Below are 25,317 nucleotides of genomic sequence, written 5' to 3'. Positions count from 1 at the left end.
CAATAACTAGGCTTACAAATCCTTTCAAGTTGGTTTCTCTCTCAGACACCCAATAATCAAAATGCTGGGGGTATTAAGCAATCTTAACTGAAATAAGACAACCCAAAAAGGTAAAAAACTACACTCAAAGGTATCCCAGACGAGCAAAGCTCTCCTATACAGATAATCAAATTCATTCAACAAACTTTGGCCCTGAATGGGGTTAACTGCAATTCCTTCCCTTGGGGTGGCCCTGGTCCCTCAATGCTTACTGTCACCATAATTGTTCAAGTGTGGAACCGCCAGGTTACATGGGTCAAGTGATTCCTACCCACACCCCATGAACCTGGGGATGATTTTCCAAAACAGCATAAGTAATATGCTCCTAAATTTTCAACTTAAGTCTTCTCATATTTGCACAGATTTTTGTAATCTCATCTGAAGTTATGCTTTTCTGTTACTTAATTATTTCTATCCTGCCTTACCTAAAGCCATATCTAGCCAAATGTTACTATGGTAGTTTGGCCTCAGGTCCTGATCTTAGGAATCCTGACCCTGATGACCTGACCTAATCTGGTACAATACTTACAATACTCCCTACCTGAGTGGTTGTGTCAAGGCTGAGCATGATTTTCCTTTTCAGATAAACAAAAATATCTATATTCTACTGAAGAGACTTTTACATCATCTTCTAGCATTTTGACCAAGATAACTGGTCCAATTACATTTATGGCACAGTCCATAATGACCAATCTACCAAGCTATTCTGAGTGATTTCATACATAAACAATAAACATATGATACAAAAATAAAATCTTACTAAAAACCTACCTTTTCCAATTAACTGACCAATTTGTATATTCAAAAGCTTTTCTGTCTCATTGCCTTTTCTTTCAACCAGTTTAAGCATCCACATGAAGGGATTAATCTCTTGTAAACACTTTGATTCATCCATCAACTCCACAGTTTCAGCTCGCTGACTGATACATGCAAAGTGATATGATGAGAGGTCATGGAGGGTCCCAAACAAAGGAAATTCGCTGGCACGGTCCCATAGTTCCTGGGAAAAGTGAATTTTTTTTTTAAAAGATGATAATGTGCTAATACTACATCAACAATGAAATCTTCACATTACTCTGTGAAGTGACCAGTTCATTTCCATCATGCACACACCATTCATCAGGTGTAACAAGACATGAAAATAGTCTTCCCAGATGAAAAAATACACAATAAAATTAAGCTTAAAATCTATATTTTTGTGATCTGTGACTTCTACTCTTGCCCTTTGACCTTCAGAAGCTATCCAAGGCATCAGATACTTATGTTCTATTCTGTGACCAAAATTAATCCTTCTGTAAAACAACTGATGTTAAAGACCTCACATTTAAAGATTTCCAGACGGGGGAAAAGGTGGGTGGGTTCCTGCATTCTGACAGAGGATGTTCTGATGTATTTACACAAACTTGCCTGCATTTGCAAGAAGATAAAAAAGATGGAAAAGGGATAGGAAAGAAAAGAACGAAAAATATCTATCAGACATGTATCAGTTTTCAAGAACTGATCACATTCTAATCCTTCAGTACAAATACATATCAGTGGCACTATGTGATTAAGCCCTGATATGAAGATTGCTCTCAAGAGGACGTTGAAGCTAAGTACACAGCTTGGTTACATTATAAATGACAACCATCTCTTCACCAGTATGGTAAGAGTTAGAAACATAAAGGATGGAGTCATTTGCTCACATTTACTCTCCAGCGGTAATGTATAATGCACTGAAACTATAGCCCCCTATCCAGTCAAGTCCCATTACATCTTTCCATGGTTTCCCCTGACCACCCCAAATACCTTTTCATTCCAATTCGCTCAATCTCATGCAAGCATCTCAACCCCCCTGAAGGTTCAGGCCCTGATACTCAAAGCCTCTTTCACTGCATTTTCCATTTCTTTGTTGGCCTCCCCCTCCTCCCATGCCTCCTCCACTTCTGACACATATATCCTCTTAGTCACTTTCTCTTCACACATCCTCTTCATAAACTCAAACTGTTTTGACACACCCTGGTCACCTTTCTCAGTCATGATCCACCTCTTGCTACACATCTTTCTAATGATGTAATTCCTCACAAAATCACACCTACTACTTTCTTATATTCATAACCCAAGGACCAATTTCTATGAAAAACTTCTGGTGTTACCCAGGACCTTTTTAAAGACTCCTGCAGCAAAAGGCTGTGCTAATTCCAGAATCTGGAAAATATAGACTCCTTTGGAGTGAGACTTTCTTTGATAAGACAGCACTCCAAGTGAAACAGCCTCACCAAAGGTTACTTTTCACTTGCAGTGTAACCTCAAGCATGCAGAGACAGGTCACACCTCAAACCTATTCACATTACATGCTGCCCTCAAGTTTCATTTCCAAAATGTCCACAACTCTTCCATTCTTTTACAATTAGTGCTCAAGATTTGCATCCATTCAACACCATCAGGACTACTATACCACCAAACATACTCATCTTTGCCCTCTCCATCCACACACACTCCTTCATGCAGTCAAGACCTTTGTCCCCTCTCCCACCATATGAATGACTTATGTTACATCTCTTGCCATTTCCACACCCAGGTATCTAAAGCACTCCATTTCCTTCAGATTCTTCCCAGTCAAACTAACACTCAAACCAACATGTTTCATTATCTTAAGCCTCATTATCTTACTTTCAGTCACACTGACTCAGCTTCCTCCTATCATACACTCTCCCAAACTTGGACAACAGCTTATGCAATTTCTCTCTTGAGTCTACCATCTGAGTTATGTCATCTGCAAGCTACAAATGATTAACCTCCCAACATACTATGGACCTGCCACTTTCTCAAAGGCCCGTGGATCTATCTCCTTCTCCACCTTAGTTGTAAACTGATTAAACAGCCATAGTGACATCACATACCTTTGACAAGAACCCACCATTAATTGGAAGCACTCACCCTCCCTTCTCTCTAATGTCACACTTGCCTTAGTTCTGGTAAAACTCCACACAGACTTTCAATTTACCTTGCATTCACAAAACCTTCCACAAGGAAACTCTTTCAACCCTACCATAAGCTTTCACCACATTCATAAATTCCACATACAATTCACAATTTTTCTCCAATTCTCACAAAGTCTTGAAAGTAAATGCCTATTCCTCACATCCTCCACCTTTCATGAAGCCATATTGCTTCTCCCCAATCAGTGCATGCAACCATCTTCTCAATCACCAAACACAATGAGGAAGGCGTTAACAGGCTTTGCTTACTAATGGTTACACCTCAAGCAAGAAGTTACCTTTGGCATGGCTGCTTCAATGAACTGGAAAGAGTAGTCTTCTTAATAACTTTTACACTCCAAAGGAGCCCATAATTCACCAGCTCATGCCTGAAGTGCAGACTCAAGCTGCAAGAGCCCTATAAAAGGGACCCTGTGGTTATATAATAATAATGATAATAATGATAATAATAATAATAATAATCATAATAATAATAATAATAATAATAATAATAATAATAATAATAATAATACATATGTGTATATGGGGGCATTGGGCCATTCCTTGTCTGTTTCCTTATGCTACCTAGCTAACATGGGAAACGGCGATTAAGTATAATATAAATAATAATAATAATAATAATAACAATATATTGAAGCACTCAATAAGGGTGAAAGAATAAAGATGAAAGAAGTTGTGCAACATGACTACATAAGTCTAGTTGAAGCACTCAATAAAGATGAAAGAAGTAAAAGCTACTTGTCTGAATAATACTAGTGTATCACATTCATCAGCTATTCACTATGCTTTACAAACCAATAGAAATGAAATCATGTAACTTTTATATCCACTTTGAGTTACCATCTCAATCATTTTTGACAAAAATTGTAAGAACTGTCATACCTCCTTAATTTCTTCAAGGGAAGAGCTGGTACTGACACTGTGTTGGATGATGATACTATTCGGCATAAGAAAGTCAACCATCACTGTTGATGGGGTACTGTGGTGGGTTCCGAGGCCACCGAAGTCCATTCCCAATCCTTGCATGTTATATGATGGGAATGGAAGGGGCCTTGGCCTCCCCATGGAAACACCGGCCAAATCACCTGCACCACCTAGTGTGGAAAATGGAATAATAATCAATGTTTCAACTAAAATGTAAGAATAGAGAACAAAAGTTGACGTAAAATAATCAGGTGAGAATTCATAGTTTGCAAATACTAATTTTATCAAAATAATACTTAAATTACTTACTACTGGTTTCAACTGTCTACCACTTAGTCTAGAGCATGTGTGGGTAAAAAAAGGTTAACTCTGTAAAATAATACAACAGCTACAAATGGTTCATTCAAAAATATATCTACTTTTAATTTTAACAATTTTCCTTTTGTGCTGAAATTATTCCAATAATGATTTTGATGATGCCAAGAGTAGGCCAATTAGACTGAAGTTGCTCATGCCAACATTGATTTTGATGATGCCAAGAGTAGGCCAATTAGACTGAAGTTGCTCAACTTTAAAGAATGACATCAAAGGAAACCCAACAATTGCCATATGAAGTTCAAAACTCAATTGCCCAGAGGAAACAATTGCTTTCACATCAGAATACCATTACACCTTCATAAAGATTGCAACTATGCCAACTGAAAGATGGCTAATGAGGGCAGGCATTGTCAGAAGAACCAAGTGGGAGGAGCATTGCAGAAGTATGACTGACATCTCAGTCTTCATAAAGAAAGAAGCCTCTTGAATCCCAAAGCACATTTTTGCATATTTTCTCTACAAGATGCATTCTTGCCAATCATTTGACTAATGCTTTGTTTGAGAGAGCATGTCCCATATGGGAGGAAGTGTAATGCTAGTTTTGTAAGTAACCTCAACTTTTCTGGAAAGCCTTCAATCACTATCTTTAGCCAGAAAAGAAAGGCTCAATTTCTAATATATAACTGAGCTTTGTTGTTTACCTAAGGGGCTAAAGTGAGTGCCACGTATCGAGAGGAAAATTTAAGAACATAAAGAAAATTTTGTTTGGTACCGATAATATTCCAAAATAGCCTACAAACTAGCATATATTAATATCCCAAAAGAAGCAACCTCTCCCTGAAGAAAATGGTTATAGCATAAGTATTTCATGCATTCTTTTATGATAAGATTAAGATAGCAGGACTCTTCATCCTTTGTTAGTGAAAATTTAGCCACTTATCCTGGTTACCTAATTCAGAGGGGAGAGGATGGAAAGGGTGCATCAAGACTGTTGGGGAGGGTTGAGATGACATTAAGTATGGAGAAATGTATAGGGATAGTGCTTGGGCAAGGATGTTGGAAGGAGATTCTGCATGCACCACAATGCTTGATAGTGGGAGACAGCATACTGAATTTAACAAAGAAAGAATTACATTAGTTCCAATGACTGTAACCATTGGCATTTCATATAAACTATGTAGGAGGACTGACTAAAAAAAAAGGCTAAAATCCTGTAGACAAACTTGATGATCATTAAAAAACAAAAAACTCAAGTACCTGCCAAAGTCGCCTGTGCAATATATGAAATAGCTTTCAGGAGAAAGCGTAATGTAAATAGATAAGCAAAGAATAATGTCAAAGGTAAATGCTGCAGCCATTGGCAATCTAAAGAAATCATGGAACATTTTACATTCTACAATAAGCATGATGAATAAACTATATATCACCTAAATAAAGCTATTATACTTACTATAATTTCAAACAATTACCAAAATCATCCACTAAAGACTTCTCATTCCTAAAAAAGCTCAAGAATCCTTAATGTTCATAACTGCCATAACAATAGGATTTCACCCAAATCAATGAGAAAAAAATCAAAGGAAATCTTTTATGGAAGTCAAACAATGTAGGATCAAAATTTAATGTCCATTAGCAAATCACCAAAAAATTTTTTTCCAAAATTATTGATAATCTCCACAGAAACTGTAAATGCTGCTTTATCCTTGGTAAGCATCCAGTATTTCCATAAGGAAATCAGAAGTTTCTGCTAAACACTATACTACGGCAAATAAAAACTAAGAATTCTTCATCCAAAAATCAAAGACATGATAATCATTTATCTCAGCATTTGGACAATTTTGCAGTGGAAAACATACACTGATGTCAAACTTCAGTTCTAGCCTGGTTTGGGAAGTGAACCTTTCAAAGGGTTTGAAGGAGAGAATCTAGACATGAAGTTACAAGGCTGGGGCTGAAAATGAAAGTTTCCCCAGATAACACAATGTGACTACTGTATATAATTTTGGTAATATTCTGATTTTCAGGGCTTCAATTATTCTCCACTTTGGCAACATAAATGTACTGCCTATCATTTGGAGGACTTTTTGATGAGCCTTGGCAATATCAAGTCAAGCAACTGTTCAGACTTCCTAAATGCATAGTCACAGTTATCATTTTACATCACCAATGCAGTTAGTCCATAGTTTCTTTACTGCACAAGTTCATGAATGACAGAAACCCTGCAGCTGGGGAGGAAATGCCTCTGGAAGAAACTGCCCATTTGACAGCACCCCTGCCCTACATCCCTGAACATCGCTTCAACCACTATTTCTTCATATGGTTGCTGCCATTAGCTACCTCCTGCCATCATCACAAGTCAGGCCATGCTGTTCTCCAGAATATGATCTCATTACCAACAGTATGGTGAAATTTGGACCATTCTGAATTTCTCACACATCGTGACTTTGTTATGTATCACCATTAAACAATGAACTCTGACAATCCTTCATAAGCTCCACTGCAATACCTGTGATGCCACACATCATACTCATTTTCCTATGATCTTTAATGTTGTTCATCTCCCTTGTGTTGGAATTCTGTGATGTTACAAAGCCTGCACAAGACAATGCTGTCATAAAATACTGTCACATCTCATATAAACAGCACCAGACTCCCTTCATTTGTGACACCATTCTATCTTTCTCTTGAGCATCTAAAGGCTGTCCAAATGGAATTCAAAATCATGCTATCACTATGAATCATCTGTCCTTTAAATTGCAGCAGGGTATCCCCTCTCAACACTGTCAAATTCTACCCCTGGTCAGTGGTGTTCTTTTGGCTCAATGCATCCTGAATGCAGCCCATTTTCCCACAAGCAAGGCTTATCCCTCGTTCTCCACTGCTTGAAGTTCTATTTTGGTATGACCTCTTCACTGTGCTAATGAGAAAATTGTAGACATCTCCAAGACAGTTGTTATCAAACACTTCAGATTGTTCAACATTAACTGAATACATTTTGGGAGTTCCAAAGCTGAACTGATCAAGTACTTTGCAGTCTCCCCAGCTACTATGCCTGCCTAAATAACACCCTAACGGCTAGCTACAACGAACACACCAACAACACCTTTGTCAGCTCTTTGCCTGGATATATGAATATTGATGCTAAGTCTGTGTCTGAAGCAAATCTAATAATTTTCCTTGGCCATCAAGTTTCTGTTGATGGTATCTATCTTTTGGAAGGGAAGTAAAAGCAATTAGAGATCTTCCCTGCCCAGTGTCACCATAGAGGCTACATGGAATCCTTAGAATTCTCGAAACTTCCATTGTAGCTTCATCCTACTCTATGCCAAAAGCCTACATCTCCTTTATGACCTTCTTAAGGGTGGCAAGAACTCTTAGCCCTTTGATTGCAAATTGTGCCTAAAGTCAGAATAAGCAATATTCGTTCTTACCATGAAATATTACTGTATAGGAGGGCACAGGTGTCAAAAAACAAACTCTACATTGCAAGTATTTTGCTGACCCTTCCCAATAGGGTCCTGTATGGTGTTCACCTCTGGAGTAGCTGAAACCTCACATCTAAACTATGACCCACCCACACAGTGATTCATCTATCTTTCTCTTCTCTTTTTAACCTGCTTTCACAATAATCTAAGTAATCTATGGACATTATACTGTCAAGGGGGGGTCCAACCTCAGAACAATATCTTCATATGCAAAAGCATGAAAGTTTTGTAACATAACTTAAAAAACATTAAATCTAAAAGCAACATGTTTATACCATACCACCTTTTCCTATAATCAAAGCAGCAGCACATACAGAATCTGTAACTATTCAAGTTGCCAACCATCTCCATGCCCTCAACTGGCTAAGACCCAAGGGCAATGCTTGAAACATTTGGTAAAGACTTTTGTATGCTTACTTGCCTATCATAACAGCAAAGCAGTCATCATTGCTTACATTTACAAATACGGATACTGTATGTGAAAAGAATGAGGGCTGCCTTATTCAGTATATGCTATGGTAAAACAAGAGAAAGCTAAACAAAAAGGGCAGAAACATAGGGAAAAATTAAAGTGAAATATATATGAAGTGGAAAAATGGAGAAAAGAGAGAAATATACAAGCGTGAAGGAACAATTAAGGCAATATGGCTGGGGATACGGAAAGTATCAACATCTGAGGGACACTGCAAAGTGACTATGGTACAGGAAAAAATTATAAATGACAGACAGAATATTCCTCTGGTATGAAAGTTTTTTAGCAGATGAACATGAAGAAACAACTTACCATTTTACAGGTATGAGATCATCAAAAAAATAAGTTAGAAGACTTCTTTCAGTACTCTGACAAAATACAAAGTAGAACACACCTATGATTTCTCTGATAATAATGTAACACAGATATTGACTAACAGTCATCACCTCCTTGAACAACTTGACATCAGAGCTCATCAATTATGATACAATCTGATTTCAGTCCTCCTGTCAAGTCTCTAAGTGCTTTGGCTAACTAGCAAGTAGATGTTCCTCATCCGTGGCTTTACTGCACGGTATAACTATTCTTGAGTTATGGCCACCCTGTCTCTTAATGTAGTGGTTTTAGCTTACAGGAGGTTACTTCTACAAGTACTGGTGATATAAGACAGAAATAAATCAAAATAGATACTGCATACATCACTATCTACATAAATGAGATAGCACATTTGAATTACTGAACAATGATGGATACACAAGTTTGTAGAGAAATTTATACTGGTATGCAATGAAGCATTTTGTTGAAAACAGCATGACCTAAGAAGGATGTCATAAGACAACTAACTGCAATGTTCATTCTGGGCTGCACTTCCTAATCATCTGATTACAAAGTATGGTCAATGAAAATGAAGTGATAAAATTTCTATTTTCTCTACTTGTATTCAATACAAGTCTAGTGACAATTATGCCTCCAGTGGTGGCAGTCCAAATCAGAGGTACAAAAGTCTGCGTTTGCATTTAGCATTTTGCTTGAGTCTAAAATCTGTATCTATGATAATCTTTCACAAATGCTGAGGAAACAATAAAATTTAATGGTACTGCCTAAAAATCTGTTCACATTTCATAAAAATCTACAGACTGTAACAAGTTTTTTGTGGACAATATTGTTTACTACAGTGTCATCCAGAATATGAACATCTAATTGTAATATATTAGAATGAAAATAAATTCAAGTCAGCTTTAATTACCTTAGAGATTATTGGTGTCTTAGTTCTATGGAATTTAAATAATCAAAGGTAAAATTCTGACACTAATAGTGCTTAACAGAATCTAATGAAATACCATTCACACATATTATCCAGGTACACTGTCTAAGCTGTCATCTCAAAATCACCAACACTTTCATCTGTCTAATTCAATAGTAAAACTATCTAAGTCAATCACTGTTGTAAGGTCTATCCTAACTAAACACCAGTGAAAACTAATAATTAAAACACTAGCAAAGACTAAAGTTTAAAGATACATCTAAATTTTGTTTCTTTAAGAATCACACACTTTTTTTCTTAGTTTGCATTGAGGGACTTCTGTCTCCCCTTTATCTGCAACTAATGGTCAGTTTCATTATTTTCTTATATGAATGTGGTATGACTTCTGTATCACTTTTATTGTTTGGACTGCAGCTATTTACTAAACATCTATGGTATGGCTAAAAGCTGGTGACTGTGGGTAGAAGATCATATATAAACATTATACAGTACAGCAGATGTAAGAGTGTATAGTGTTAATGAGGAATAGCTTGGTGCTCATGTTTCCAAAGAAGAAATATGAACTGTATACATATATATAGAGAGAGCATTAGAACCCGCATTACAATTCAATAAAAAGTAAGCTCAAGAAAAGCTCAGATTAACATTAAAGCATCTAGGCCCTTCAAACAGCTTTTCTATTCTACAAAAGCATCACATCAGATTATTTACATGTACACGAACTTACCATCACTGCGGCTGGGGACACTCACAGTGTGTCTCCGTACAGACCTTTCTCCAGGCAAGTAATCTTCCCTAAAGAATGCCTCGTGTAAACTTGTCTTCCTCATCTTTGTGCAGAACAAAATAATAATTATCAAGTACCAAGGATTACCAACTCACATCTGATAGAAAAATAACTTAAATATGGTCTTAGTACACTCAATATATAAAAGTATGATTCAACTGAAATGTACATTGTGTTCAAATAATCCTAAAATTCACTCAGTACATATCCTGCAACTAGGATTTAGTTTTCCCATGGACAAATAGCAAACATGTATTTTCTGATTCCTAAAATACCACAGTGAAGACTACTGTTTTACTACATTAAAGATCTATAAGATTACCTCGCATTCAACAAACTAAAAATTATCATCAACTTAATGCACTTAACATAGGTAATACTCAATGTACAACAGTTTATAGAAAACTTTAATTTAGTGCCATCCTAAAACTTAACAGCTTTTATATGTAACAAAACTGATAAAACAAAAAATCATCAGCTTAACATCCAAGATGCAAAGTTGGATTGCAGGTCATATTCATTCAACCTGCATATTTTCTCAACACAGTAATGACTCAGCCAGTGCACAAAAGGGAATCTTCCGAAAATCATAACAGGTTATCATGTGCGATAAAAAAATATTTATTCTGTGCTGCTATCATAGGTCACTTGATCAATCTAAATCATTACTTACATCACCTATGTGCATCTATGTTAGTAATATTAACAACCATACAACCTTAACACTGAGAGAATATACTTATCCAAATAGAAGCTAGTGAATTAACTTACTTATAAAATTGCTAGTTGGCTTCCTCACACCTTAAATCATATGTCTATGTTAACATCTGGGTAACATTTTGTATCAATGATCATCCAATCTATTCCCAACTCCAAGGAATGGATCAGGTAGAGACACTTTTCAAATCATTCACACATATCTTGAACCAATGACCAATATGTTCGAGTGAAACGTGAAACAACACACAATGCTTTTGTAAGTTAAAACAGATCATATATTAGAAGATAATGAAAACTACAAATGTTGGGAGACACTCTATTAGTACGTGAAACACCACTTGTTCAGTGATAGAAATAACCTTTCATTGCTGAAAATGTGGTGCATCATTTTAAGGTTCCTTCAAACATCATAAATCATAAGAGGCTACCAGATACGTGTTCACAGGAACATAATGATCATACAAAAACCCACCTAGGCCTACGATGTCAAGCCTGAGAGGTGATGTGGCATGAAGCAGTTAGCCAATCTCCAGAACTCATGGGACCACTGGTGCCTATGCCTCAAGCTTGTTACTGTCAGCAATCAAGATATGTTTTTCTCAAGATGGAAAGAGAGGTTTGGGGGAAACTGATTCATCCTCCAAAACTTACGTTCTCATCAACAGGCATACTGCTATGAGCTTCTGGGGGTATATCCACATGAAGAAAGAGGGACTCAGAAAAACCTAAGGTAAATTGAAGAAAATCTTACCCTTAGTGAAAATTTTTGCCTTTATTCTACATGATCCTCCTCATGGGGTAGGATACCCAAAGATACATAAAAGAGGGTCAACCAGATCCAAAAAGACATCATCAAACAAAGGTGTTTGCTGAATGAGACAGACCCCTCTTGTTCATCTCATCCTTTGAAAACATCCATAAAATTACTTTGGTAAGCAAACATTCCCTATATTATGGACTCTAGCAAACAGCCCTGGTTGTGACAGGATTATCAACTTCCTCATCCAACTGGAAACGTTCCTTAAGGATTAAAGCTAAAAGGAGTTGAGGTGAACAAATAAGTGTTACACACAATTACTGGTGAGATAAAGAAATTCTTTCAGTCTTGAATACAGGTTAATTGTATATACAGGATAATGCTCTAAGCAAGAAATTTTCCTAAATTCAAGACTAATTTTTTGCAGGTAACTCTAGTTTTAGATCAATATTTACCTATCAATCCTTCCATCTCCTTCTTGGTAGCATGGAACAATAAAAAATCAAAAGAAAATTTGATATATGGGTGACATCGGTCTTAGGTGAACCTACAATTGATAACTATGTAATGAGCATAGTGGCTGACATTTTCAAACCATTCTTCTCCTTTACTCTTCAGCTTTGTTTCATTCAGAACCAGAACATCTTCAAATATACTACCCATCTTTCCTTTCTTCTCATCTTGGTTACATCCATACATAATTAGACATCCCATCTTGAGCCTTTGAGGAGGATGAGCACTCCCACTCTGCTCCTTCTGTTCCATCTTCTAGATTTTGAAAATCCAAGAAAGGAAGGGTTTCCAGCCCCCAGCTCCTACCCCATTTGGTTGCTTTCAAAAACACACAAGGAATATGGACTACATAACTATCTTAAAACCAACTCTCTCTAAACAGGGGTAATGATACAGAATTTGAAGAGTAAGGCCCAAATAGCAGAGAAGAGAGTTCTTTGCCTCATTCTGGGAACAACCAGAGACAGGAGGTATATCAAAAAGAAAAGGAGAACTAAACATTAAAGAAGAACCAAACTTCAATGGTAGAGGCACACTGACCAAATGTTTGGAAAAAATACTTGACAGAGTCCCAAACAGAAGAAAGCCTTTTGGATGACAAAGAATGTGTTGGAAAGATTCCACCAACACTCTTATAACCAAATATCCTGTGCACAGACCATGTGTCTTGTAAAGACTTTTTGAAGCAGCCCTAAATCAGCAGGCTACCTACAGTAGTCCATACATATGGAAAAAGAGATATACGAGAGACACTTAATTGACTATCATTACACAAATGCACCAGTCTTCCTCAGCTTATCATTACATCCAACTATCATGACACCTGTTAACAATGCTGGAAAGGACAATTATCCTTACTGAACCTAAATTTCCCTGGCCTCTTCAAGCATTAGTCTATTCAAGACACTAAACAAAAGCAAAAAATAAACATAATATAATAACAATATGATAATATCATATATCACTTAATTTTCTTTGCAACCACTACTATTGGAATTCCTGGACACTACATATACACAATAAGAGGGAGTAATCACAAAAGATTCTTCTGTTTACATCCACAACTCACATGCAAAATCTACTTGATTTTCCTCACATAACATACATTCTTTACATTTATATTGTAAGTTTATTATGACACTCTTTCTATCAAGTTAATGTATTCTAACTCAGTGAATAGTTTTCCGATCTTAAATGATTCATATTATATATATGCACATTTATAACACACACAAATATAACAGATGTTAACATTAAAATGTCAACTTTCAATCAAGAGCACTGAAAATAATGCTATCTACTCCTATACTAAAATGATGCCACATCAGCTATTAAAGCTAATATCACTGGAAGGTGGATGGCTGGTTTTGTACGGTTTATTACATGATTATCAACCTTAAAGCTGTGCGACACTCAACTCATGTTATTAGCATTATCTGATTCTCTCACAAAATGATAATGGTTTCCTGTGTGACAAAACATGGATACCAGTGTTTTCACATCTATTTCAACTACATATGTAGGGGGGGATTTACTGCATACTGTACTTTAAGTTTCAAAACTGTCTTAAAATGTTATTTACTATCTTCACTATTTCATAACTAATTACAATTAACTGCACTCTAGACTATCATATCATTACACAAAATCTTAACATCAAACTTATTGTTCTAAAACATAATTACATCTTGAGCCTCCCTTGTCTACCCATCAGATATCTAATTATAAGTACCCTGTTCCAAAGTTATATACACACACACAAAACGTACAAACAATAAATGTGATGAATTAGCATATCAATTATTGATGTAACAGAATCGATGGTGCTATACAAGCCAGTTACATATATGTATTAATCTTAATGTTTCACACCTTGAAGTGTTGTACAGCTTAATGTTGTTACATCATCACATCACACTTTCAGTGAAAACCTAACTTTCCATCTATAGCTCTGATATCTCATCCCTCTAAGATGTTCCCCCCTCCTCCACATGCAGGGGTCATGTGAGGAAACTCCAGACAGCCCTAATGAAACACATCTCCAGGGAATACAACGTCTCCTACCACAGACCTTCATAAGTCTTCTCCCAGTACATTTCCTCACTTTTCCCTTTTCAGGACTCTAGATATTTCCAGGACTCTAGATATTTCCCCACACTATTTTCTCCTACCTTCCTCATATATATATATTTTTTCTTTCTTTTTTCATACATATTCACATACAAGGCATGCAAGGAATAGAATGAATTGGAGTGATGCAGTATACTGGGGTCGATGTGCTGTTAATGGATTGAACCAGGGCATGTGAAGCGTCTGGGGTAAACCATGAAAAGTTTTGTGGGGCCTGGATGTGGAAAGGGAGCTGTGGTTTTGGTGCATTACACATGACAGATAGAGACAGAGTGTGAATGAATGTGGCCTTTGTTGTCTTTTATATTTATCTATTTTTATTTTGCGCGAAAGAGGGGCAAGTATGAAGTCTGTTGTGGATGAGAGAGCTTGGGAAGTGAGTCAGTTGTTGCTCGCTGATGATACAGCGCTGGTGGCTGATTCATGTGAGAAACTGCAGAAGCTGGTGACTGAGTTTGGTAAAGTGTGTGAAAGAAGAAAGTTAAGAGTAAATGTGAATAAGAGCAAGGTTATTAGGTACAGTAGGGTTGAGGGTCAAGTCAATTGGGAGGTAAGTTTGAATGGAGCAAAATGGTTGCAAGGCGTGGGCTATGGATAGAGTTGTGCACAGGAGGATGGATGTGCTGGAAATGAGATGTTTGAGGACAATGTGTGGTGTGAGGTGGTTTGATCGAGTAAGTAACGTAAGGGTAAGAGAGATGTGTGGAAATAAAAAGAGCGTGGTTGAGAGAGCAGAAGAGGGTGTTTTGAAATGGTTTGGGCACATGGAGAGAATGAGTGAGGAAAGATTGACCAAGAGGATATATGTGTCGGAGGTGGAGGGAACGAGGAGAAGTGGGAGACCAAATTGGAGGTGGAAAGATGGAGTGAAAAAGATTTTGTGTGATCGGGGCCTGAACATGCAGGAGGGTGAAAGGAGGGCAAGGAATAGAGTGAATTGGATCGATGTGGTATACCGGGGTTGACGTGCTGTCAGTGGATTGAATCAGGGTATGTGAAGCGTCTGGTGTAAACCATGGAAAGATGTGTAGGTATGTATATTTGCGTGTGTGGACGTGTATGTATATACATGTGTATGGGGGTGGGTTGGGCCATTTCTTTCATCTGTTTCCTTGCGCTACCTCGCAAATGCGGGAGACAGCGACAAAAAAAAAAAAAAAAAAATATATATATATATATATATATATATATATATATATATATATATATATATATATATATATATATATATATATCATACTTTGTCGCTGTCTCCCGCATTAGCGAGGTAGTACAAGGAAACAGATGAAGAAAGGCCAAACCCATCCACGTACACATGTATATACATAAACATCAACACACGCACTTATACATACCTAAACATTTCAAAATATATATATATATATATTTTTTTTTTGTTTTGTCGCTGTCTCCCGCGTTTGCGAGGTAGCGCAAGGAAACAGACGAAAGAAATGGCCCAACCCACCCCCATACACATGTATATACATACGTCCACACACGCAAATATACATACCTACACAGCTTTCCATGGTTTACCCCAGACGCTTCACATGCCCTGATTCAATCCACTGACAGCACGTCAACCCCGGTATACCACATCGATCCAATTCACTCTATTCCTTGCCCTCCTTTCACGCTCCTGCATGTTCAGGCCCCGATCACACAAAATCTTTTTCACTCCATCTTTCCACCTCCAATTTGGTCTCCCACTTCTCCTCGTTCCCTCCACCTCCAACACATATATCCTCTTGGTCAATCTTTCCTCACTCATTCTCTCCATGTGCCCAAACCATTTCAAAACACCCTCTTCGGCTCTCTCAACCACGCTCTTTATATTTCCACACATCTCTCTTACCCGTACGTTACTTACTCGATCAAACCACCTCACACCACACACTGTCCTCAAACATCTCATTTCCAGCACATCCACCCTCCTGTGCACAACTCTATCCATAGCCCATGCCTCGCAACCATACAACTTTGTTGGAACCACTATTCCTTCAAACATACCCATTTTTGCTTTCCGAGATAATGTTCTCGACTTCCACACATTCTTCAAGGCTCCCAGGATTTTCGCCCCCTCCCCCACCCTATGATCCACTTCCGCTTCCATGGTTCCATCCACTGCCAGATCCACTCCCAGATATCTAAAACACTTTACTTCCTCCAGTTTTTCTCCATTCAAACTTACCTCCCAATTGACTTGACCCTTAACCCTACTGTACCTAATAACCTTGCTCTTATTCACATTTACTCTTAACTTTCTTCTTTCACACACTTTACCAAACTCAGTCACCAGCTTCTGCAGTTTCTCACATGAATCAGCCACCAGCGCTGTATCATCAGGGAACAACAACTGACTCACTTCCCAAGCTCTCTCATCCACAACAGACTTCATACTTGCCCCTCTTTCCAAAACTCTTGCATTTACCTCCCTAACAACCCCATCCATAAACAAATTAAACAACCATGGAGACATCACACACCCCTGCCGCAAACCTACATTCACTGAGAACCAATCACTTTCCTCTCTTCCTACACGTACACATGCCTTACATCCTCGATAAAACTTTTCACTGCTTCTAACAACTTGCCTCCCACACCATATATTCTTAATACCTTCCACAGAGCATCTCTATCAACTCTATCATATGCCTTCTCCAGATCCATAAATGCTACATACAAATCCATTTGCTTTTCTAAGTATTTCTCACATACATTCTTCAAAGCAAACACCTGATCCACACATCCTCTACCACTTCTAAAACCACACTGCTCTTCCCCAATCTGATGCTCTGTACATGCCTTCACCCTCTCAATCAATACCCTCCCATATAATTTACCAGGAATACTCAACAAACTTATACCTCTGTAATTTGAGCACTCACTCTTATCCCCTTTGCCTTTGTACAATGGCACTATGCATGCATTCCGCCAATCCTCAGGCACCTCACCATGAGTCATACATACATTAAATAACCTTACCAACCAGTCAATAATACAGTCACCCCCTTTTTTAATAAATTCCACTGCAATACCATCCAAACCTGCTGCCTTGCCGGCTTTCATCTTCCGCAAAGCTTTTACTACCTCTTCTCTGTTTACCCAATCATTTTCCCTAACCCTCTCACTTTGCACACCACCTCGACCAAAACACCCTATATCTGCCACACTATCATCAAACACATTCAACAAACCTTCAAAATACTCACTCCATCTCCTTCTCACATCACCACTACTTGTTATCACCTCCCCATTTGCGCCCTTCACTGAAGTTCCCATTTGCTCCCTTGTCTTACGCACTTTATTTACCTCCTTCCAGAACATCTTTTTATTCTCCCTAAAATTTAATGATACCCTCTCACCCCAACTCTCATTTGCCCTCTTTTTCACCTCTTGCACCTTTCTCGTGACCTCCTGTCTCTTTCTTTTATACATCTCCCACTCAATTTCATTTTTTCCCTGCAAAAATCGTCCAAATGCCTCTCTCTTCTCTTTCACTAATAATCTTACTTCTTCATCCCACCACTCACTACCCTTTCTAATCAACCCACCTCCCACTCTTCTCATGCCACAAGCATCTTTTGCGCAATCCATCACTGATTCCCTAAATACATCCCATTCCTCCCCTACTCCCCTTACTTCCATTGTTCTCACCTTTTACCATTCTGTACTCAGTCTCTCCTGGTACTTCCTCACAAAAGTCTCCTTCCCAAGCTCACTTACTCTTACCACCCTCTTCACCCCAACATTCACTCTTCTTTTCTGAAAACCCATACAAATCTTTACCTTAGCCTCCACAAGATAATGATCAGACATCCCTCCCGTTGCACCTCTCAGCACATTTACATCCAAAAGTCTCTCTTTCGCGCACCTGTCAATTAACACGTAATCCAATAACGATCTCTGGCCATCTCTCCTACTTACATATATATATATATATATATATATATATATATATATATATATATATATATATAGGGAAAAAAAAAATATATATATATATTTATATATTATTTTTTTTTATTATACTTTGTCGCTGTCTCCCGCGTTTGCGAGGTAGCGCAAGGAAACAGACGAAAGAAATGGCCCAACCCCCCCCCATACACATGTATATACATACGTCCACACACGCAAATATACATACCTACACAGCTTTCCATGGTTTACCCCAGACGCTTCACATGCCTTGATTCAATCCACTGACAGCACGTCAACCCCGGTATACCACATCACTCCAATTCACTCTATTCCTTGCCCTCCTTTCACCCTCCTGCATGTTCAGGCCCCGATCACACAAAATCTTTTTCACTCCATCTTTCCACCTCCAATTTGGTCTCCCTCTTCTCCTCGTTCCCTCCACCTCCGACACATATATCCTCTTGGTCAATCTTTCCTCACTCATTCTCTCCATGTGCCCAAACCACTTCAAACACCCTCTTCTGCTCTCTCAACCACGCTCTTTTTATTTCCACACATCTCTCTTACCCTTACGTTACTCACTCGATCAAACCACCTCACACCACACATTGTCCTCAAACATCTCATTTCCAGCACATCCATCCTCCTGCGCACAACTCTATCCATAGCCCACGCCTCGCAACCATACAACATTGTTGGAACCACTATTCCTTCAAACATACCCATTTTTGCTTTCCGAGATAATGTTCTCGACTTCCACACATTCTTCAAGGCCCCCATTTTCGCCCCCTCCCCCACCCTATGATCCACTTCCGCTTCCATGGTTCCATCCGCTGCCAGATCCACTCCCTGATATCTAAAACACTTCACTTCCTCCAGTTTTTCTCCATTCAAACTCACCTCCCAATTGACTTGACCCTCAACCCTACTGTACCTAATAACCTTGCTCTTATTCACATTTACTCTTAACTTTCTTCTTCCACACACTTTACCAAACTCAGTCACCAGCTTCTGCAGTTTCTCACATGAATCAGCCACCAGCGCTGTATCATCAGCGAACAACAACTGACTCACTTCCCAAGCTCTCTCATCCCCAACAGACTTCATACTTGCCCCTCTTTCCAAAACTCTTGCATTTACCTCCCTAACAACCCCATCCATAAACAAATTAAACAACCATGGAGACATCACACACCCCTGCCGCAAACCTACATTCACTGAGAACCAATCACTTTCCTCTCTTCCTACACGTACACATGCCTTACATCCTCGATAAAAACTTTTCACTGCTTCTAACAACTTGCCTCCCACACCATATATTCTTAATACCTTCCACAGAGCATCTCTATCAACTCTATCATATGCCTTCTCCAGATCCATAAATGCTACATACATATTTTTCATATGTATATATATGTATGTGTGTGTGTGTGTATATGTGCGTATGTAGGTGTATGTGTGTGTATGTGTATATGTATGTATATATGTATATTATCCCTGGGGATAGGGGTGAAAGAGTGCTTCCCACGTGTTCCTAGCGTGTCGTAGAAGGCGACTAGAGGGGACGGGAGCGGGGGGCCAGAAATCCTCCCCTCCTTGTATTAACTTTCTAAAATGGGAAACAGAAGATATATATATATATATATATTGATGTTTCACACATAAGTGAGTAGCGCCAGGAAACAGACAAAGAACAGCCCATCCACTCATATGCACAAATATATACACAAACGCCCACATACGCACATATACATATCTACATATACATATACACACAGACATATACATATATACACATGTACATATTCATACTTGCTTGCCTTCATCCATTCCTGGCATTACCCCACCCCACGAGAAAAGTATTGCTACCTCCTGCTTCAGTGAGGTAGTGCCAGGAAAACAGAAAAAAGGCCACATTTGTTCACACTTAGTCTCTAGCTGTCATGTGCAATGCACCAAAACCACAGCTCCCTATCCATATCCAGGCACCACAGACTTTTCCATTGTTTATCCCAGACGTTTCACATGCCCTGACTCAGTCCACTGACAGTAGTTGACCCCGGTATACCACATAGTTCCAATTCACTCTATTCCTTGCATGCCTCTCACTCTCCTGATGTTCAGGGTCCGATTGCTCAAAATCTTTTTCACTCCATCCTTCCACCTCCAACTTCGTCTCCTGCTTCTCCTTGTTCCCTCCACCTTTGAAACATATATCCTCTTTGTCAACCTTTCCTTACTCACTCTCTCCCTATGTCCAAACCATTTGAACACACCCTTTTCTGCCCTTTCAACCACATTCTATTCATTTCCACACATCTATCTTACCCTTTCATTACTTACTCAATTGAGCCACCTCATCACATATTGTCCTCAAACATCTCATTTCCAATGCAACCACACTCCTCCATACACTGCTATCTATAGCCCATACCTTGCAACCATAAAACATTGTTGGAACTATTATTCCTTTAATCATACCCATTTTTGCTCTCCAAGATAACATTCTTTCCATATTCTTCATCACTCCTAGAACCTTCACCCACTTCCCCACCCTGTGACTCACCTCTGCTTCCATGGTTCCATTCACTGCTAATTCTACTCCCAGATATCTAAAACACCTCATTTCCTCCAATTTTCTCCGTTCAAATTTACATTCCAATTAGCCTGTCCCTCAATCCTACTGAGCCTAATAACCTTACTCTTATTCACATTCATTCCCACCTTTCTCCTTTCACATACTTTTCCAAACTCTGTCACCAACTTCTTTCATCCTGCATCCTTTCCACATGACCCAATCATGTGAAGGTTCTTTTCTTAACCTATTCTATCTTAACATATCTCGCCTTTCCCTCCTTGACCTTATGCATCCCCAATGCTTACATGCACCATCCCATCTGCTAACATCAAAAGAATCTGCAATGTAGTTCATTTCAGCAGCCTGGATCCTAGATCGGTGTGTTGCATCCCATGTTCATGTTTCACATCCATCACTTTGGGGTGAGCAGAGCTCTGCTGTCCTTCAGTCCTTACACATCCATGGTAACAATTTTCTCTTTACTAGCTCTCCCAAAAGATCCAATCATCTTCCTCCCTTGGAAATCTCTTTCCCTAACTGTGTCATGTTTGTACTGCAATGAATCCAAATGCTACTGTATTTAAATTCTCCAACCTCTTTGAACAGTTCACCACCCACTCAAATCTTTCAACTCATTATCATGAATTCTGCATGGCACTGGAAGTTCATTTTCCCTTCTCTCAAAAACAATCACCTTACTCTTACCAGCATTTACCTTCAACTACCTCTTACGGCACACGTAAAACCCACTCACCACCTCCTGTAATTTTTCCTCATTCTTTGCAAACAACACGAGATTACCCGAGAAATATGGCCTCTAAAGTAAGTAAGAAGTCATGTTCCTCAGATCCTGGTTGATCAGATATACAACCTTGTTCCTTGGGTATTGATGGGCTTGGTTAGGAGCCCTGGTCCTCATTTAGTTATATTCATGCATTTCTTCGTAAAGTTCCTTTTTCATTCCCCAGGGAAGGTCTTGAACAGGTTTAAAGCTTGTTAAGTTGCTCTTTCAATTTTCTTGCGAGCTATAATGATTACTGAAGTAGTGGTTGCTTCTAAAATGGCCACTTTAATCACAGTGACACCAAGCACTGCCAAACTAAACTCATCATATAGCTGGGTAAGAGCTTCTCAAACAGGATAATAAAATCTCTCACAACAGAACTAAGAAATACAAACTAAAAGTACAGCCATCCCCTGCATAACATTGTATCATAAAACACTTCATATTTAAGGTTAATGTTTTAAATTTAAGATACAATTTTGTATATTATATTTCAGGAGCCCCTCCATGTTATGATGGATGTGAAAAAAATAGTTTTTACAGATATTTAATGAGCATAATATCTTTACCTTTTAAAAATAACATATTTTGAGGTATTCCAAGATATTCTTATACTTCCTGTTCATTTTGGATATGAAATACAATACTTTGCAATTCATATTTCATCCACTAGCTGTCACCTTGTAAACAAATCTACACTTCAGCTAATGATCATTCATGCCATGGTTTTTCTACACTTCTACCCATCATTTTCAGCTTCATAGTAAATGCAGCCATTCCACTATGTCTCCTAAGAATAATAAAGGTACGCGGGGAAATAATAGATGAAATGCTATAATTTCAGATGTGAAATCATAAGAGCTTTGAAAGTTAGATGATAGCAAGACTCTCATGGCTATAGTCTTGTTCATGTATCAGGAGTAAGATGATGGTGAGAATCTCTTGGTTAAAGTGATGTTCAAAGGACTTATTTCCACAACTGTAGCCACTATCAGACAAAATAAAGGTAAATTGAAATTTGGTTCTCTGTATGACACTCTATTAACTGCCAAGTTAATGCATAGGATTGAAAAAAAGGAAAACCAATGAGGTGTCCTGACAGAAAAAAAGAATAAGAGGAACATGCTAATGACAGGCCACACAACTAAAACTGGTTATCTTTTTCAAAAGGCCTATGCAAACCTCTTCTCCACCTCCTGTTGAAATCACATAATTCTGGGGAAGACTTATCAAACCCTAATGCTCCTCCCTTTCCTTTCCAGTAAATCTTCACTCCATCCCATCCAATTCCACTAACACATTATCATTACCACATTTTCTGATAAGTTTTCATTAAATATTCAGACTAATTGATGTAAGTCTGTTGTAAGCAGTATTTTCCATACTTAAGGGTCAGTTACAGACAATTAATGCTCAAGAACATAATCCCCCAATGTACAGAGGGTTGCAGTTGCTTGTATAATGAAACTTTGTAGAAAGACAGGTTTTGCAGGAACATACTTGAGTTGTTATATGGAGGACAGCTGCATTACCACCTATATAAGTTACATGTTGAATACAAAATTGTACATTATAATACACTATACATGACTTAAGTAATGTTGATTTGTAAAATGTTGACTCTTATCACAGAAACACCAAACACTGCTGGGGTAATCTTACCATGACACCATCAGCCAAAAACTACAGCTCAGAAAAAATTCTCCCACAAAAGCACTAAAGTGAACTAAAAGTTTCACAAAAAGAGAAGACTACTATCATGAGTACAAATAACATTCTAAAGAGAAAATTGAAACCACCATTGTAACAATGCCAAGTCCTCATGCTAACCAGTAGAGCTCTACACTCACCATATGCAATCCTGTCATGTTGAAAACTACAGCTTGTATTAGTCTACATTACTCGTTAAATTCTCAGTAGGTATCTCATGTTAAATGTACAAAGCTAGAATTACTATGTCAGGGAGAAAGGGGTTTGAAACAACTCCTTTTGCTAAGGATACCCGTCTTTGAATGAATTCTCTTTATTCACTGTGACCTGCTGTAGAATAAAGGTAAGTTTGAATGAAGAAAAACTGGAGGAAGTGAAGTGTTTTAGATATCTGGGAGTGGATTTGGCAGCGGATGGAACCATGGAAGCAGAAGTGAATCATAGGGTGGGGGAGGGGGCGAAAATTCTGGGAGCCTTGAAGAATGTGTGGAAGTCGAGAACATTATCTCGGAAAGCAAAAATGGCTATGTTTGAAGGAATAGTGGTTCCAACAATGTTGTATGGTTGCGAGGCGTGGGCTATGGATAGAGTTGTGCGGATGAGGCTGGATGTGCTGGAAATGAGATGTTTGAGGACAATATGTGGTGTGAGGTGGTTTGATCGAGTAAGTAATGTAAGGGTAAGAGAGATGTGTGGTAATAAAAAGAGTGTGGTTGAGAGAGCAGAAGAGGGTGTTTTGAAATGGTTTGGTCACATGGAGAGAATGAGTGAGGAAAGATTGACCAAGAGGATATATGTGTCAGAGGTGGAGGGAACGAGGAGAAGTGGGAGACCAAATTGGAGGTGGAAAGATGGAGTGAAAAAGATTTTGAGTGATCGGAGCCTGAACATGCAGGAGGGTGAAAGGCGTGCAAGGAATAGAGTAAATTGGAACGATGTGGTATACTGGGGTTGACGTGCTGTCAATGGATTGAACCAGGGCATGTGAAGCGTCTGTGGTAAACCATGGAAAGTTCTGTGGGTCCTGGATGTGGAAAGAGAGCTGTGGTTTAGGTGCATTATTACATGACAGCTAGAGACTGAGTGTGAACGAATGGGGCCTTTGTTGTCTTTTCCTAGCGCTACCTTGCACACATGAAGGGGGAGGGGGTTATCATTTCATGTGTGGTGAGGTGGCGATGGGAATGAATAAAGGCAGACAGTATGAATCATGTACATGAGTGTATATGTATATGTCTTTGTGTGTATATATATGTATACGTTGAGATGTATAGGTATGTATATTTGCGTGTGTGGACGTGTATGTATATACATGTGTATGTGGGTGGGTTGGGCCATTCTTTCGCCTGTTTCCTTGTGCTACCCCGCTAACGTGGGGGACAGCAACAAAACAAAATAAATAAATAAAATATATCAACATATACATATATACACATGTACATGTTTATACTTGGTTGCCTTCATCCATTCCTGGCACTACCCCACACCACAGAAAACAGCATCACTATCCCCTGCTCCAGTGAGGTAGCGCCAGTAAAATAGACACATTTGTTCACACCAAGTCTCTGCCTGTCATGTGTAATGCATCGAAATAACATCTCCCTATCCACATCCAGGTCTCAAAATTGTATTGTCATATGTGGAATGGCACCTACGTGACTAATATAGGCGCTTTCTAGGGAGGTTTCTTTATGATAAAGAAGCAAGAATATTTGTGAGCACAGGTGAAAGAATAAAAAAAAAAAAGATACCAAGGCACAGTCTTCTTTTAAGAAATTATTCCAAGATTTCTGTGAAAACTGGTAACCACTGACAGTTTTAGCACTCTTAGTCAGCATAGATTAACATGTCAAATATTTCTTAGTACCTCTTGTAATGTAGTGTAAGACTATGGAGTCTAGTGACTCCTCAACTTAATGTCAAGAAACAAAATA

General features: G+C 38.5%; 1 protein-coding gene across 6 annotated transcripts in view; it reads right to left on the bottom strand.

Annotated features, from left to right (window-relative positions):
- Pi3K92E (phosphatidylinositol 3-kinase 92E) overlaps positions 1-25,317 on the bottom strand; it is a 100,915-nt gene that overhangs the window by 65,854 nt on the left and 9,744 nt on the right. For 4 of the 6 annotated variants that reach the window (XM_071671303.1, XM_071671304.1, XM_071671301.1 and 1 more), the window contains exons 3-5: positions 10,211-10,313; positions 3,903-4,114; positions 811-1,039 (exon numbers count right to left, since the gene is read on the bottom strand). In XM_071671303.1, coding sequence (XP_071527404.1) covers positions 811-1,039; positions 3,903-4,114; positions 10,211-10,313 — 544 coding nt within the window. The remainder of the gene's footprint in view (positions 1-810; positions 1,040-3,902; positions 4,115-10,210; positions 10,314-25,317) is intronic. The other 2 variants (XM_071671305.1, XM_071671306.1) reach the window with 1 other exon arrangement.

Source organism: Panulirus ornatus, chromosome 16 (genome assembly GCF_036320965.1).
Source record: "Panulirus ornatus isolate Po-2019 chromosome 16, ASM3632096v1, whole genome shotgun sequence".
Taxonomy (NCBI): domain Eukaryota; kingdom Metazoa; phylum Arthropoda; class Malacostraca; order Decapoda; family Palinuridae; genus Panulirus; species Panulirus ornatus.
Note: the sequence above shows the minus strand (reverse complement) of the source record. Positions and strands in the feature narration are given on the sequence as shown.